The 15,931-nt window shown below is 36.1% G+C and overlaps 1 protein-coding gene across 3 annotated transcripts in view; it reads right to left on the reverse strand.

The window, feature by feature from the left end:
* The window catches only part of SYT1 (synaptotagmin 1), a 350,831-nt gene that overhangs the window by 125,789 nt on the left and 209,111 nt on the right, over nt 1-15,931 (reverse strand). For 2 of the 3 annotated variants that reach the window (XM_061994125.1, XM_061994045.1), the window contains exon 4: nt 8,382-8,570. The exons of the other annotated variant lie outside the window; for it this stretch is intronic. In XM_061994125.1, coding sequence (XP_061850109.1) covers nt 8,382-8,553 — 172 coding nt within the window. In that variant the 5' untranslated portion in view covers nt 8,554-8,570. The remainder of the gene's footprint in view (nt 1-8,381; nt 8,571-15,931) is intronic. 3 annotated transcript variants of the gene reach the window in all.

A 15,931-nucleotide genomic window follows, 5' to 3' on the forward strand; every position in this document is an offset into this window, starting at 1 on the left:
TGGCTCCTAGAAGTGTAGAAATTCTGAGTGTTTCTAGAGCTTCTTTTCAGATATGGCTTGAAATGCCTTTCCCACCTTTCAGTTTCGTGGCTGTCACTGCAATAGGGAAACAGTGCCAGCTACAGTACTGAAACACGCTCCTCCAATGATATAGGGGCTGTGAGCAAATTAGGGAGCTCTTGCTGAAGTTGATAATTAAGATTAGATTCAGATTCAGAAACTTGCACAGGAGTAGGCAGATGGCTTGCTCAGCTGCCAGCTGGAATTCAGCCTTCAAGAGGCAGTCATTCAAGTTCAGCAGTGCAGCTTCCTTCTGTGGAGTCAGAGTAAACCCTACCCATACCAAGATCCTTCTGAGGATTTGAGGCCACCTCCACAGCTCTTGCAAATTGGCTGCGTGTCCTGGAAGCAGTAGAGATTCTCAGATCTAGATCAGTTCAAGATCTTGCTTGAAACACAAGCCAAGACTAAAAAGATAAAGGGAATTCACGAAAGGATGCTGTGGAGCTACAACATTCCTGAAAGCTCCTATTGGTGGTCAGTGGCTTAGTCTTTCACTCACCTTGGCAATCTGACATTGATGACCAGTTGCCTTAAAGACTCACAAGTATATAAAAGGAAGACTTGTCTCTTTGAAAAAATTTAAATACTTTAAAAACACACATCAACCAATCCCAACTTTAAGTTCAGAACAAGTGTTCCACAAACTCTCATTTTCATAGCAAGATTACAGACTGAATTACACAGTCTGTAATAAAATTGTACACATAGTGGGCAATTTCTGCAGATGCTTCATCTGCAAGTAGGTTTGAAAAAGACTAGCAAAGGTTGTGTTTATTTTACGCATGTAAACATTATTTTAGTGCACTTTCCCTCACAGAAACTAATGAAATTTTAAGATACATTCCCAGTACTGAAAGGAAGTCAGCAACCATGTTCAGTTTTCTGCTTGTAAATTGAATTCTCTACTCAATTTATAAGGCAGTGGCACAACTTGACATATCTATAGTGCAATAAAATACCTTCCAGAGTTGTTGTAAAATATAAAATAATAATCATGGTGATGTGTTAGAGGAGACCCTTGGGGGTACTCTGGCACCCCTTGTTAAAACCTTGTCACCAAACCAAAGGTAGGTCCTCACCCCTGCTTCTGCTATAGATTAATTTTATCCCCATGGCTGTAGAAGTTAATCTGAAAGGATTTTTTGTCTTCTTATATTTTGCTGAAATGATCTCAGCATCACAAATTTTACAGGAGAACTTGTTTCTCCTTCCCCTTCTTTCAGATTATACAACTCAAATCCAATAGCTGTTTCTGAAAACTATGTTTCAGACACGTGTTCAATAATGTATTGTTCTGTTTGACACTGAGGTTATGCTCTCAGTGCACTTCTGGCTAACAGACAGCATTTCCCTTCAGAGGGGACAGCGCATTCTCAAGGTGTTGCAGAAGTGGCCACAGGTTTAGCATGCGACAGGGTCCCTCTGTGCTGGGGACACAGGGTGCTACAGCTAGTGTTCTGGTTCAAGTTGTAGTAGGCTGCTCTTCTAATTTCCCCTGTCCTCCTTGGCTTGTCTAAGGAGTCAAGATATGGCCAGTATAGGATTCTTGCTCAAACCTAAGTGTATCAGAAAATGCATGAGTTGAGCTTGCTTTGATTGGAAGAGATGTGTAACCTTCTGCCAAGCATGTGCGCTTGGCAGTGCTGGATCTAGTTATGGTCTGCAGCAGCCCTTTTGGGTCATGCTTGGGCAGCTGGTACTTATAACAGACTGCGATTGCCATCTCAGTCCTGTATGAGAACTAAACTGGCTGCTGTGACAGATCCAAAATTTTGAGTACAGGATATGTTAAGGGGAGCCTATCAGGAGTCATATGAAAATAACTCATGGATTGCAAAAAATTTCTTCATGACAGAATCAATCATTAAAATATCAAGAGTGTAATTCAGCAGGATCTCAGACCACACGCTTCTCTTTTCAGATAAAGATTTTCATACAGGTTCTTCTTCATGAGTTTTTTCACTTCCATTCTTGTGCCCCTCAGTATCTATTTAGATTTAAAAGCTGTATATTCAGGACTGCTAATTTCAAGTATTCAGAACATACTGCACCCCAAAAAATAATGAAGGTATATTCATATTATGAGTTTATAAAATAACAGAGTTGAATTGTTTGTCTATCAATTTTTGTGTCTTCTGGATGTGTGTGGGCAGGATTTTCAAGCTTTTCTTTATGAGCAGGTGATCTAGAAACTTTTACTTAACAAAAAGAAAAAATAATGCTGAAGTTCTCATGTAATCACTGAACTCTGGGACTGGAGAGAAAACAAAGGGACAAAACAAAGAAATCTGAGATTTGCATTTAAATTGCCGTATTTAGAAATAATGATTTCTCATTTTCTACTATTGTATTGTAATAGTTTTTTGTACTTGTTCTGTTCTAAAATAAATCTTCTGATTTCTCCTGTTTCTTCCCCAGTGTAAAGCTGCATCTATTTGCTTGGCATGAGCAACAGCCAATGACTTGATGACAGGAAGGGAAAAAAGACTCAAATTTATTCCTTCCCACTTCTTCCAGTACTGTTCTTCACACTTTCCTGAACATCAAGAAACTTCCTTCTTTATTCTCTTCTAAATCTCTCCTTTGCCAGGATACCTATATAGAGTTTGCCAATGTCAGACTGCTCCTAAGCTGAAATTATGGCTCATTGTATTGACAAATATGTATGTATATAAATATATCTGAACTTATGTATATATAATCCTCATTTTCTGCAGGCAGGCAGGCAGCTATTTCTTGCCTTATATTTAGACAGGAAAGACTCTGAAGTAGAGATGCAATTTTTTTTCAGGCTAACCTAAGATGATCTTAGGCAATGACTAACATTGATATGTGCCATGGAAATACAAATAACAGCTATTGATGAGAACTTCATTCTCATTTTATGGGATTTATTTATCTTTCTTAATCCAGTTTTGAAATCTAAAAGCATTTGTTTATCAGTATTTTGCTTCTTTTTTATGAATTTACAAAAAATGTGCCTCTACTCTCTGTGCCATTGACACCTGTACTCCAGAAACCATTAGGAGAAGCAGTGAAATGAATGCCCTGCATTTATTTTCTGCAATCAAGCTGGCAGTTCCATAAAAAATATGTTTCAGAAATACCTCATGCATAAAATCCTGAATTTTATAATACTAGACAAAATTCAGTAATATCTCCTTGATAATCTTGATGTCAAATTAGAATGAAAAATTAAGATATTAACCTTACTGCCATTTATAGAGGTTAATAAGAACTCTTAACACAAACTCAGCTGGTCAATCAAGATAGGCAGAAGGGCAGGACAGCAGAGATCAGCAGGGAGAAAGAAATGACGAGGTGTGCCTAAGATGACTGCTGAATGCTGAAACTTAAATGGCCAAACATATCAATTTGAAGTTATTTAATTTGCTAATTTATCCAAATATGTCTTAGCTCTCTACTTCAGCTTAATAATCTATTATTTAGAATTAAACCAGACCTGAGTCTTACAGTTATTTTTGCCTTTTTTTTACTACGGTTTCTTCTACAATATCCAGTCCCATTTTGTTTTGATAGTTACTCATCAAGCCAAAGAGCAAGAAATAAACCTTTCTCTAAATATCTCCAAACAGAATGTGAAACAGGTCTGCATGCAACACCAGGTTTTAGCCTAAATTATCACACAGTTTTGAGCTCTGATTTGGGGGATTATCAGAGAGTTGTACACGATGGATCAGATTTAGGGGTTTTGAGCACCAGCTACTGAGGCCAAATGGATTTGCAAGACAGCCAAACATTTCAGAATAAGGTTGGTACAGAAATGTAACTTTTTATCCAATTACAACATAAAACTGCAAAGAGGATTAGAAATATGCAGTAACTTCCTATTAAAGAGGTAATGATAGTATCCTGGATTCAATGCATTCAGCTATTACAACTATTCAAAATTATACCAGAAGCATATCATTATCCAGTCAGACGTACGCTGGAATTTTATTGGAGTTTTGATGTTTATTTACCTTGCTGGCAGAACGATGTCTTCTGTTCATAAGAACATGTTCTGAGGAAACACATCAAGATCACTTTGCTTTTACAAAGATGCTCATTAAGTAAACTAATGCTGATTGATGTTTGGTTTTATTTGTGTACAGTTAGTATTGATATCATGACATTTAAAGCCCCTGCCCAAAAGCTGTTGTTGTCTTACATTCCCATAGTCTTTCTAGAACTTGCTTACTGTAAATGTATAGTAGATACTTTCCTAGCCTGTAGACAAAGGCCCAGAGAGAGAGAAGGAACGAATCAATATTTCTTGTAAAGACTTTTAATGCAATTTTGCTTTCAGAAAGTAAGTGCCATTTTATCTACTTTGTTTTACCTCCTTTTTCAGCTGTTGGAATTACTACACATAAAATGTGACATGCAAAAGCAGAGATGGTGCCTTTTTTCTCCTTCTGGTAAACAGCTTAAAAAATTCTGCAGATTAAATATAAATTAGGATAGAAAGTATAAGAACCAATTAAGAGAGAGTGACTTTTATACACAGTCAAGTTATGGAAAAACAACTGTACTGTGATTATGTAAATCAGCCACTGACAACCAAAATGCAGGGATTTACATAACGGAGAAAAAAAATTCCTCACAGTTATGCCTCAGTAAGCTTACAGGATTCTTGCGCTTTAATTGTGTGACTCATCGTAATATAATGATCCTACTTGCTTTATCCAGGGTGAAATATATATTAGGACATCACCATTCTGAATGATTTTTGTGTGCTTTTGGAAGCCTACACTTTTCTGACAGAAAATGTGGAGTGTGTTCTACTTTAGAGATATAAATCAATGAAAAAGGCAAATTTTCTTCCTGTATCTATGAAAATTTTAAGTTTACATACTGCATCACTGCTCTTGAAAAATATGTATGCCAGTACAAATGGGTCCTTGCTCTTGGAACTTATTTTTCCTCGTTCTATTAAATTCATCCATTTTTGACAGAATAAGACTTCTCTGGTGCATATGTTACAGGCCGAAACATCAGTAAAATTTAAATTGCATAGATCCCATGTAGTAGTTTTGCAAAGTGAAATCGTAATGAGAATCCTGATATTTAGTTAAGTATGTCTAGGCTACGTGTGACTTCTATCTGTTCATGCAAAACATTCTGTAGAAATGATGACTGTTCTATTACAAGCTACAAGGAAGGACCATTATTTATTCATTCAAGTGTAGTTTGCTGTACCTTTATTTCTGACTCATTATGTATTCCACTATTTGATTTTTTTTATTTAATATAAGCATGACTTGATATTAGGTAATTTCTATGAAAAAAATAGAAAATAGAGACTATCTATAAATTAGCCCCTACTACAGCTAGGCGTTTTTGTCACTGAAAGCAAGCTGATTGCAGGTGAGTCTTCTCCACAATATGAGTACACTCTATCCTACTACACATTCATAAAGTCATGATGGCTTATGTTTCAACTGCTGACATTTTAGGCGGAGGAAACTAAAATATTTAATTATTTCTCTCTTCCATGTAGACAACACAGTGGTGAAAAAAAAATCCTCTCACAGTAACTACTGAGCTTTCAAAGTCTTTTCTGTCCTGTGTTCATCTGTGGGGATGGACGCAAGGCCTTTGGAAGTTTTAAATAAGAAAGTACATAAGCTAGAAAACAGGCTTGTCACTGATCTGCAAAGATTAGAGAACTTGCTGACTATGGCATTCGTCTGCCGTGTGTAACATTCAGGATCAGATGTTCAGGATCTGGTCCATCGTCTTGGAAGTGTTCTTAGATCCAAGTGTCTGTGCTGTCCTAGTGAGGCCTGCTCACTGTGTTTACTCTCCCACAGAGCAAGAAATTCCCGGAAAGGCACTATACAAATGATTTGGTTGGAACAGATTTACATTCTGCTCTATTTTAAGAGAGATTCTCAAAAAATTTGAGCTGCAAGAGGTAAGATCTGACAACTTTTCTATCGCAATTAAACCCTCAACTTTGTAATAGGCTAATAACACCTTGCTGACAACTCCCTACTGACATAAACCAAAGAAATAGTAAGGAAATGCTATAATTTTCTGATAGGGAAATGAGATCTCCTCTCCTGCCACCAATATTTTAGAGACAGCCTACTTATATTTATTTGGTGATCTGTTTGTGTTAGTTTATAAGTGAAAAACACATACGGACCTGGCAATTACAGTCCCTTCACATAGGATTTGTTATTTGAGATATAAAAGGCTCCAGCATGTCAATGTAATACAAATAATTTTGTATTTAAGTATTTCTAAAAAAAAAAAAACAAGCCCTTTGATCTTTGTAGTACAATGAACACTCAACTTTCTTCTTAAAATAGTAAAATAAAGAAAAAAAACCAACACAGCAGAATGTCATGTTAAACAGTTCCAATATTTGATGGCATGCAATTTGTGACTGCCCCAGGTTCATTTCTCTACAGCATCACAGAGTCTTGGTTAAGAGTCCAGATTTCTAAAATGGGAGCAATATGTTTTGGTCTCACTATTAGCATAAAGTACCATATTTTATAGATATTAGTATGTCATAATAAATTATTATTTAGTATTTCATAATAAATAAGACTTGTCTTGTGGCCTACAACACTCTTCTCAGTAAGCATTTTCATCATGTAATAGTAGGTTCTTATTTTTTTGTCCATGAAGAGATTAAAAAAAAAAAAAATTTATTCAATCTGATTGGAAAAGATTCTCCAGACTGGATTTTCCACTTGTTTTCATCGTTGTTTTAAAAAAGCATGCAGCAGTTCATTCAAAGTCCCTCTCTATTTACAGACCTTTTCCTAGACCTACCAATTACAGACTTCCTCATACTGGAAACCATTTCATATCTTTGATCTGTTGAAATAATGGAATATCCACATAAAAGTGTCATGAACATCATTTACATAGCATGGTAAGATAAAAATTAAAAGATGACTGTTTTTTCCCTCAATGTTTTGTCTTTTCTTTTTTTCCTCCCTCTTTTCTTCTTGTAGTTTTGTTTTTCTCATGATTTCATCAGGCAATTTCATTTCAGTATGGTCTGCACTGGACTGTGCAGATTACCAAACTAATGACATATGGACTTCTTACCACTGTAACACCTCTATTCTTGCGAGAATTTCGAGTGACAGAGCAAAGCTGTTTGCTATCAATTTTGAAAAAAAAGCATCTGCCAGATTGCTAAGATCCATTTCAGAGATAAAAAAACAATTAATATTTTAATTTTTTATCAGTCTTTATCAGTTACACAATATTTCTTTACAGAAATGGAAACCTTCTAAAAATTCAAATGCTTACATATGTTAAAAAGAAAAATTCCCTGAAGATATTTTACATTTACTTATTCTTCTGAAGTAAAAATTATTGAAGATTGAATGACTCCCTAATGCCCGCTGTTAAAACACACATACACACACACAAGCATACACACACAGTCTTCACCTTCCTATCTACAAAAGTGCCAAAATTATTTGCTTATGTCATTAGGTAATTCTTCTGTCAGTAACAAAAGTGTTTTTTTTCTTTATGACATTAGACACTGACAATGTTGAGTTAGTTGTATATTTAATACCAGTGTGTGTATACTAAAACATAAAAAACATGTTCAAGAACCCTAGAATTATCATAAAAGAACAAAAAGCTAATGCTTGGTTGGTTTTTTTTTGCACACATGAACAAATTGAGGCCTCAGTTTCTAGCACACACTAAATGAATCCTGCTGACTTTAATGCTATTGACTTCACAGGAATACACATTGGTACTTTTAAAGTATTCTGCATAGGTACAGGAACTCATGCAAACAACATTCAATGGCTGATCAATAATAGAATTATTGAGCGGGAAAACAGGGCTATCTTCATACATTACTGTTGTATTTCCTTGTAAAAAGATATTTTCCAACTTCTTCCACATTTTCTAATCACCAAAGAGACCGTTTCCTTACTTTCTCAATATTTTTGATTTCTGGCCAAATTTTGCTTTAAGGTATAATGACCTCACACATTTGTCACAAATACGAAGCCCGAAGTGTTACCTGTTAGGAAATAGTTTGCTTATTGGTCCCACAGCCACTGTAAAGTTCTGCCATTCCAGTTTTGGTTATTAACTAATATCAGTAAAAATTACCAAGACAATTTGACATATCAAGAATAGACTCAAATTACATACAAATATGACCTTATTTTTTCTATTCCAACTCCAAGTAAGTAGGAGCTTACTTCTGATTTCTCTAGTTTTGACTAGAAAACTTTCCATATGCTGTTTAAACAAAAGACAAAGAAGAAAATCTCAAAATTAATGTGCCAACATAAGAGTTTTAATCATGTTTTACTTACGTGGAATTTTGTTCAGTTCATTCATGAACTTCTCTTTTAACTTAGAAAATGCATCTTCTTTTCCTCCCCCTCCTCCAGGACTGGCTGGCTCAGTGACATTGCTTGGAATTGCTGCTGCTACTGTGGTAGCTGGCGGTGCTGCCAGGGCCTCATGATGACTTTCACTCACCATTTTAACCCGTGGGTAAGCTGTTGGTACACAAAAAACACAACAAAACCCCAAAAGATAAAGTTTAAATTGCTGAAATTGATCTGTCATCAATACAAGACTAAATAAGCAGAATATCACCTGGTGCTCATGATGGGTAAGTACAACTGCATTCACATATTGTTTCATGTTCTTCATAAAACATTTGTTAGGGGACAAAAGTATTTTTCAGGGTTAATTTCAGATTGAAAAATTTTATTGATTAGAGTTCTTCTCCAACGGTGTTGCATTTTGAACTGTTCAATTTGCAACCTCAAAATTCCAGTAAAACACTCAGATTTGTATTTCGTTCTTCAATTTTGAAAATATGAGCAAGCAGAAATAACTGCTCCCTTTGTGCAAATTTCACAGTGTATTTACAAAATTAGGTTTCTGTGAGAGTTACAGGTGTGAATCACAGCCAAAGTTTCTCTATAAAATAAGTGAAGTGATACACATTTAATAAAAACACTTCAAGATTTCCCATGAAAGTAATAACCTTTGTTTCCTATTTAAGTTGTACATTAAACAGGAATTGATTTGCATCCATTTTTATCTTCACTTATAGAAGGCAATTTTCCTTCCAATTATTTCACATGACATTTGCTACTGACAATATTCTCTTAAATTATTCAGATGTGTCATGGGTGTACTCATGAAGCTATGACATCTGTAGGGCACCTAAATGCAGTCATGTTGAAGTATCTGAGAGGCTGTCACAAACACCCCACATCAGCACATTTTTAATTTCACATTGTTTGGTGGGCATTTTGCAAAAACCTTTACAGGACTGCACATTGTAAAGCAAAGAATCTTGTGCCAGTGGGGCAAAGGTGAGATGCCATGCACAAAGCAATTTCAGTATCAAAAGAAGGTTGGCTGAAGTGTTTATATTGGTTTTGAACACATTGTTCTGATTTTCTGGCATCCTAAGTATCACTGATCTGAATAATGATTCTGTTTGTCTTCAGAAAACCAGAGGGAGAAAAGATTGGAGAGACAAAAAAATATTCATTAATGCTCTGAGTGTACAACTGCTCTCAGCCCCCAAAAGATACCTGGCCTTTAACCTGTTCTGAGAAAGTTAAACAGCATAGGAAAAAAAAAGGCAACACATTAAAATTAAAGGGGCATAAGAGCACCTGACTGCATGCAATACAATGAATCATAAGCTTTCCTGCCTTACGCCACTGTTTTCATGGATGTTGCTGAGAATGCTGAAATCTCTAAATCGAAATGAGAATTGGCTTTTTGTCCTTCAACTTTACTTCTACAGTCCTGGAGTCATGATGACTTGCAGGTGTGGACCTAACTGCAGGCAGAACAAGCCTTTTAAAATCCCCCTCGCCACTCTTGTCATTAAACAGGGGTTTGCACACAGACGCAGTCTGGAATAGAAGCCATTCTCTGATACTGTCATCTGATGAAAAAAGAAATCAGCTAAACATGGAATGGGGCTTGTTCTGAAGAAGCAACTTGGTGGATATTTTGCAACAATTGAACTGATGCAGCAGTGAGTGAAGCATTATTCCCTGCCTGCCCGTCGCTTCTGCCTTTGCCCTCACAGTCTCTAGGCTAATATAAAATTGTGTTGATGTTGACATAGAATATGTATATGATACAACTCTATAAATATTTCATAAGCATGCAGTCTTATCTATTTGCCTGCAACAACATGGGAGCAGCTCACTAGCTGAAGCAGACCAAAGCCGATGGAAAGATTCCAGTTAATATCCATGAACTTTGTCTCAAATCTGAACTTTGTCTGAAAAAGACTTCACCACTTGCCTCGCAAAATAACAATCAGGAAAAACATGTAGTGCATAATTTGGGTAGTACGAAACAATGTGCCAGCCATTCCAGACTAGAAGACTTTTTCCATATGCTCTGATGGATGCCAAATCCTATGAAGCAAAACATGCAGAGCCATCAGCTGTAAACATTAGCGCTGTTTTGTATTATAGTATTTTGTCAATGAATGTCAGTTGCATCAGAAGAAAAGTTGTATGATATATCATAATTAAATCAAAATTAAATTGCTTAATTATAATATATTGCTTAATTATTTCAGGCCTGGCAGTTGACTATTTTATTTTGTAATGGAATACACAATTTGCAGTGATGACTTTCAGCTAACAAAAAATTAAGGCAAATTTATTTGCTTCCAGTTTTGGAACTATATTTTGAAAATATATTGGGAGAACAAATTTGAAGAGTTGCACATTTATTTATTTGAAAGAAGGAAAAAATAACAATACAGAGTACTCCTGTGAACTCCAGGAAGAATCCTCAGTACAGTCCTAGTGCAATTAGAGGTCACAACATTTAATGAGGCACGCACAAGTGCTTCGAGATTTGCTGCTGAGCCTTCGACCTTTACATGCCAATGACACTGTCTTGATATTTTAAACAGGTGTGAAGGGGCTGAAAAATAATTTTGTCCCAGAAACAGCTTTCTGCAGTAAAGCATTTTCTGAATAGCACATGCCCACTCGCTTACAGAGATAACATCTGACAGCTTCTATTATTGTAATGCACAATAATGGTATAAATACTGTGGTATTATTAGAGACTGAAGAGTACTGAATAATTAGATTTAAATTGGCCTTTCACAAAAAAAAGGCGTTGCTTTAATGCTGCAGTGTCCTGCTGAAGGTAAAGATGTACAAAATACTAGTAGATTATCTGTCATTTATGAACTGGTAGTTGCAAGTAAAAATTTCTTATAGGTTAACAAATGAAATGTCATAGAATTCAATTATAATTTCCAGTTCAATGTCTGCTACAATAATGATACTGCTAGTTATGCAACATTACATGGCTCATGTGCAACATGCAGTCATAAATAAGACTACATTTGTAGTAAAAAATAACAGTACAATTTAATTTACGTGCTTCTATAAAACATCGCTATGACTATGTAGCCTGAGCATGTCAATTCTTTGGTACACCACTTCTTCCTTACTAGTGCTGTATAAACATTATAAGACATGTAAAAGAATATAATCAACAAATACATAGAATACTTCCAAGTAATGTTTGTTATCTCTATATAGAAGTACGCAAGTGTTGACTGAAAAGCCAGAGATGATGAGTTGAACCCTTGAGGTCAGGGGTTTAGAGCTTTACTGCTCCCTATGCAAGAAAAACTACAGCAAAAATTAGTATCAGCTCAAACTTCTACATCATTTCCTCTGAAAATGAAACATCTGAGTCATATACATATGCACTCTGGAGATTTGTAAGCAAGAGAGTTCCTCGTGGAGGTACAAAGTATTGGCTGACCGCCTCACTGTGCTGGTATGGATCCTGATGGTGAGAGTCCTGTCGGAATGCACCTCTTAAGAGAACAGTAAAGTAGAAATTACTCTTAAGACAGGATTAAAGGAGTAAGACTTCAGACATGGATGATTACAGAGCATGGAGCAGACTATGGAAATCAGAGCTGAATGTGTGTGCTTCAAGGGCAACAGCCTCTCTTTGTAAACATTTTGACATATCCAAAGAAAGATGTGGACAACTTGGGGGACTACTCCCATGTGAAAATTTGATTTGTTTTAAATTGTTTTTGAAAAATTAACTGCTCAGGAAATTATTGAGAACACTACAGGATGTTCCCAGTGATTCACATGAAAGGGAGATTTTCAGGATTTGGAAGGAAAGAAAAACTCAGAGCAGTGTATCATCTTCTGGCAAATCATGGGGACATTTACGATAGACTTACCAAAAAAAAAAAAAAAAAAGCCCCCAGGGCAGCAGAGCAAATTTAAATGGTTTCTGTACAGTCAAGTTATGGCAAGCATACCATAGCAGTTGCTAAAGGACTTAGTGAATCCTTTATCTCATGGAAATAAAATGGTGGCATTCCTTCTGCATACTGGATTTCAGTCAATTTAATTTCGTTCACTCTTCCTTTTATCTACTGAATACAAACCAGGTGGAGTGAGCCAGCAAATAGGTCAGTCATCCCACACTGACCAAATCATTCCCTCCCAGTGAGACATTTTCTGAAAAAGTCCTTTTACCTTGCTGCCTCTCAATGTTTTCAGTCATACTAAAAAATAATGAAAGTATCAAAAATATACAAATACAGTGTTAGCATGAATAACTTTAAAAGTTTCCAGAAGTAAGTGTCACTACTCTTTCAATGTTTAATGCTGTAACTGTAGTAGAGCTGGTCACTACACCTCAATAAGCCTGCAAAGTTATTAATTGGGATCTATATTGTTAAATGTTTTTTCCCAGACAGGTTATCTTTTCAGCATCCCAAACATGTTCACCTTGGCAGTTACATCCAGCTTGGAACATAATCGCAAAACTTATCCAAGAAAAGAAAGAAATCACATCAGTTGCCTTTCTCTGTTGTTTTTGTTTAGGTCTCCTGTGCATTGAAAGAGACGGAAAGTATTAGCTTTCAGTGCTGATATATTCAGGGTAAGCATGCATTGTTACCAGAGAAAGGTTTGACATCACATTGAAAATTTACCCTATTCTATTAGAATGGTTTTGAGGAAATTAATTCATCATTAAGAAGCTGGGAACATCACTAGAATGTCTAAAGATATCTACAACAAATGATCTCTTCCTAGATTTAAGCATTCCGGGATGTTAATAATACATTTTTTTTACTCATTCATCTTCCTATTAATGAAATACACTATCTTTCTAGCTTCAGAAATGGACATTTATTTTAAAAGACAAGTTCAGAAATGAGACTTTCTTGGCTTTGTATAAAGATGGCTCTGTAGCTACATTCCCAGAAGAATAGAAGGTCACTGTAAAGATGTCATATCAAAACAGCCTTTTCACCACTACCACAAAGACGTACAATGTATTTCAGATTTAGTACTGCTTATGAAAAAGTACATGAAAGGCCAAACATTTCATGGGGAAAAACGTTATGATGAAGAACCTGGGTTGAGGAATTCAAGTTCCTGTCTGTGCTGCTATCGATGCACAAGAAATGTCCCAGTAAATCTCCACAGAATCACACATGCACCTCTCCATGCAGGAGAGATAGTTCTACTGCCATATGTGAAACATCAATTGATACTTTCTAGATCCCAGTTGTACATTAACTCTTTAAAACTGTTTTCCAATTCTTGCTACTAATACCACACCAATAGTTTCATTGGTTTGATTGAGGAAAGATGACAAAGCACCTAAATCTCTCTCAGAAAGCCCACAGCTACTTTATTGCTCAGTGTTAAAAATGACTCTGACAGTGTGTCCTGCCAAAGAGTATCCTGGTCCTGGCGCAGTATGGAGGAACACAGTTTTGCAGATAGGAAGAGGACCAAGAGGTGAGGAACCCACATAGATGGAGGAGGGCATATCTGAGCTCAAGTTTAAGCAAGTGTAGGGGTAAGACAGTAGTAACATACCAAGTCAGGAAGAAGTACTGCCAACTCCAAGGAAGCAGAGGGGGACAGCTTGGCAGAAATATGGTTTGACAGTTAAACTTTTAGTTTTGGGAGCCAAGAGCTGCCTATCTACAGCACAGTCCTGGACCAGGCATCAATTTTTCTAATTATTAGATATGAGTTCAGTATCAGTCTCCAGAATTTACTTATAATAGGAACAAATATTTTTAGAAAAACAACTGAAGGACACTAACTGCACAGTCAAATCCACACTCATTGTCATGGGGTAGTGAAATATTTTAAGATTTACAGTCTAACATTCACACTGAAAGCCTATTATCTCAGTATGAATTATATCCAAACAATATCCAAACCTTGGTGTACTCTTCTTAAATTTCACTTTTTAAATTCACTGTATATCTAATAAAAGTAGAATATGTGTGGAACAGGATAGAAAATCCATAGTTCTCTGTCACAATAAACATATTTTATTTATTTAAAATCAGTACAATGTATAATTTCATCTCCAAGTATGTTTCCAAGCTAACCATATAATGTCGCAGAAGAAAATCTGTCCAGCGGTCAGCAAACCATCTGAGTATTCTGAGAGGGATATGGACACTGTGAACACTGGAGAAAGACAAATTCCTCAGTATATGGCACAATCTACATGTTTATCTTTCAGCTTCCTCGTAACCCATTATTAAATACATCAGAACTGTTCAAAGTATAGGGCTTCAAAATATCTTAAGCTGCAGAGACTGTGCACGAGAAACTTCGGCTTGCATTTTCAGAAATAAGTTCAGTCTGATGTGTAATCTATGAACAGCTAATTGCTGTGTGTTTTGCAGTAGCAAGCTCTGCAAGATGGTATTTTCAGATTCACTCCCTAAGATGTTGATAAGACTGTTGTTAATTTAAATGAGAACAGTGAAGTCAACCCTATTTTCTTTCCAGCTAAAAGGCATAATTTTTTGACTGCGCTTCAAACTTCTGCTCCTGCAATGCAGGAGAGCACACAGGAGCCAGAGGAGTCACAGCAGCTTACAGAAAAACACCAAAATCAAGAGCAAAGAGCACTGCACTAAGTAAAAAGGAGTGAGTCCCTTGCATAGATTTGCTATATAAATAGCTGTTTCCTTGGCCATGTTCCGAAACTCTTATTTTCCCCTAAGTATACAATATTTTTAGTTATGTATTTCTTTTGATTTTTAGAGGTAATGGGGCTAGAGACAGCCCTGTCTCACTGGATGTTGATGTTGTCAGTTTCAGCAGAAGTGAGGTTACCGGACCTGTTGAAGTCTCAGAATATGTATACTCTAACCTCTCTGTCTTCCCCTACTACTGCTGCTTCAAAATGACTGAGATCCTTCATAACAGCTAGTTATGAATAGGAATAAGGGAAAGAAAGTAGGAAACTGCAGCAGTTTCCTCCCACATGATCACTTTGCCATCTTTCACACTTGCATTTTGTTTCCTGAAGCTGTACTTTGCATTTCTACTCCCCTGTTATTTACTTCCAGACTTTCTTTATACAGCAGTGTAAGAAAAAAGAATCCATACAAAAATTATGTGTTCAATTGCATTTAAGCATGAAATTCTAGTACAATCCACAGAGAATTCATGGTGTTCTAAAATAATTTTAGAGTAATCCTACAAATAATGAAGCCCTTTATATCAATATATTCCTTGTTATCTACATTGCATAAAATCAATTAATAGTCACATATTTGGCTCCTGTCCAATCAGTGGCTCTAAACTAGTAAAGTGCCATAGAGATTAACTATGATGTGGTAAAATTCATAAGGAACAACACAACAGAAATTGCAAAATAATACAGAAAAATGCTATTCGTATTCTTGCTTTGGTATCTGTAGGTCATAGCTCTAATTTAACTATTTCTCCTTTGAATTTTCCTTCTATTGACATTTCCTATGTGTCCCAATTTCTGCACTGAGTAACTATGGGGTTAGTAAAATTAATTAGGCACAAGCAGGATG

The sequence above is a fragment of the Colius striatus genome, chromosome 1 (assembly GCF_028858725.1).
Source record: "Colius striatus isolate bColStr4 chromosome 1, bColStr4.1.hap1, whole genome shotgun sequence".
Taxonomy (NCBI): domain Eukaryota; kingdom Metazoa; phylum Chordata; class Aves; order Coliiformes; family Coliidae; genus Colius; species Colius striatus.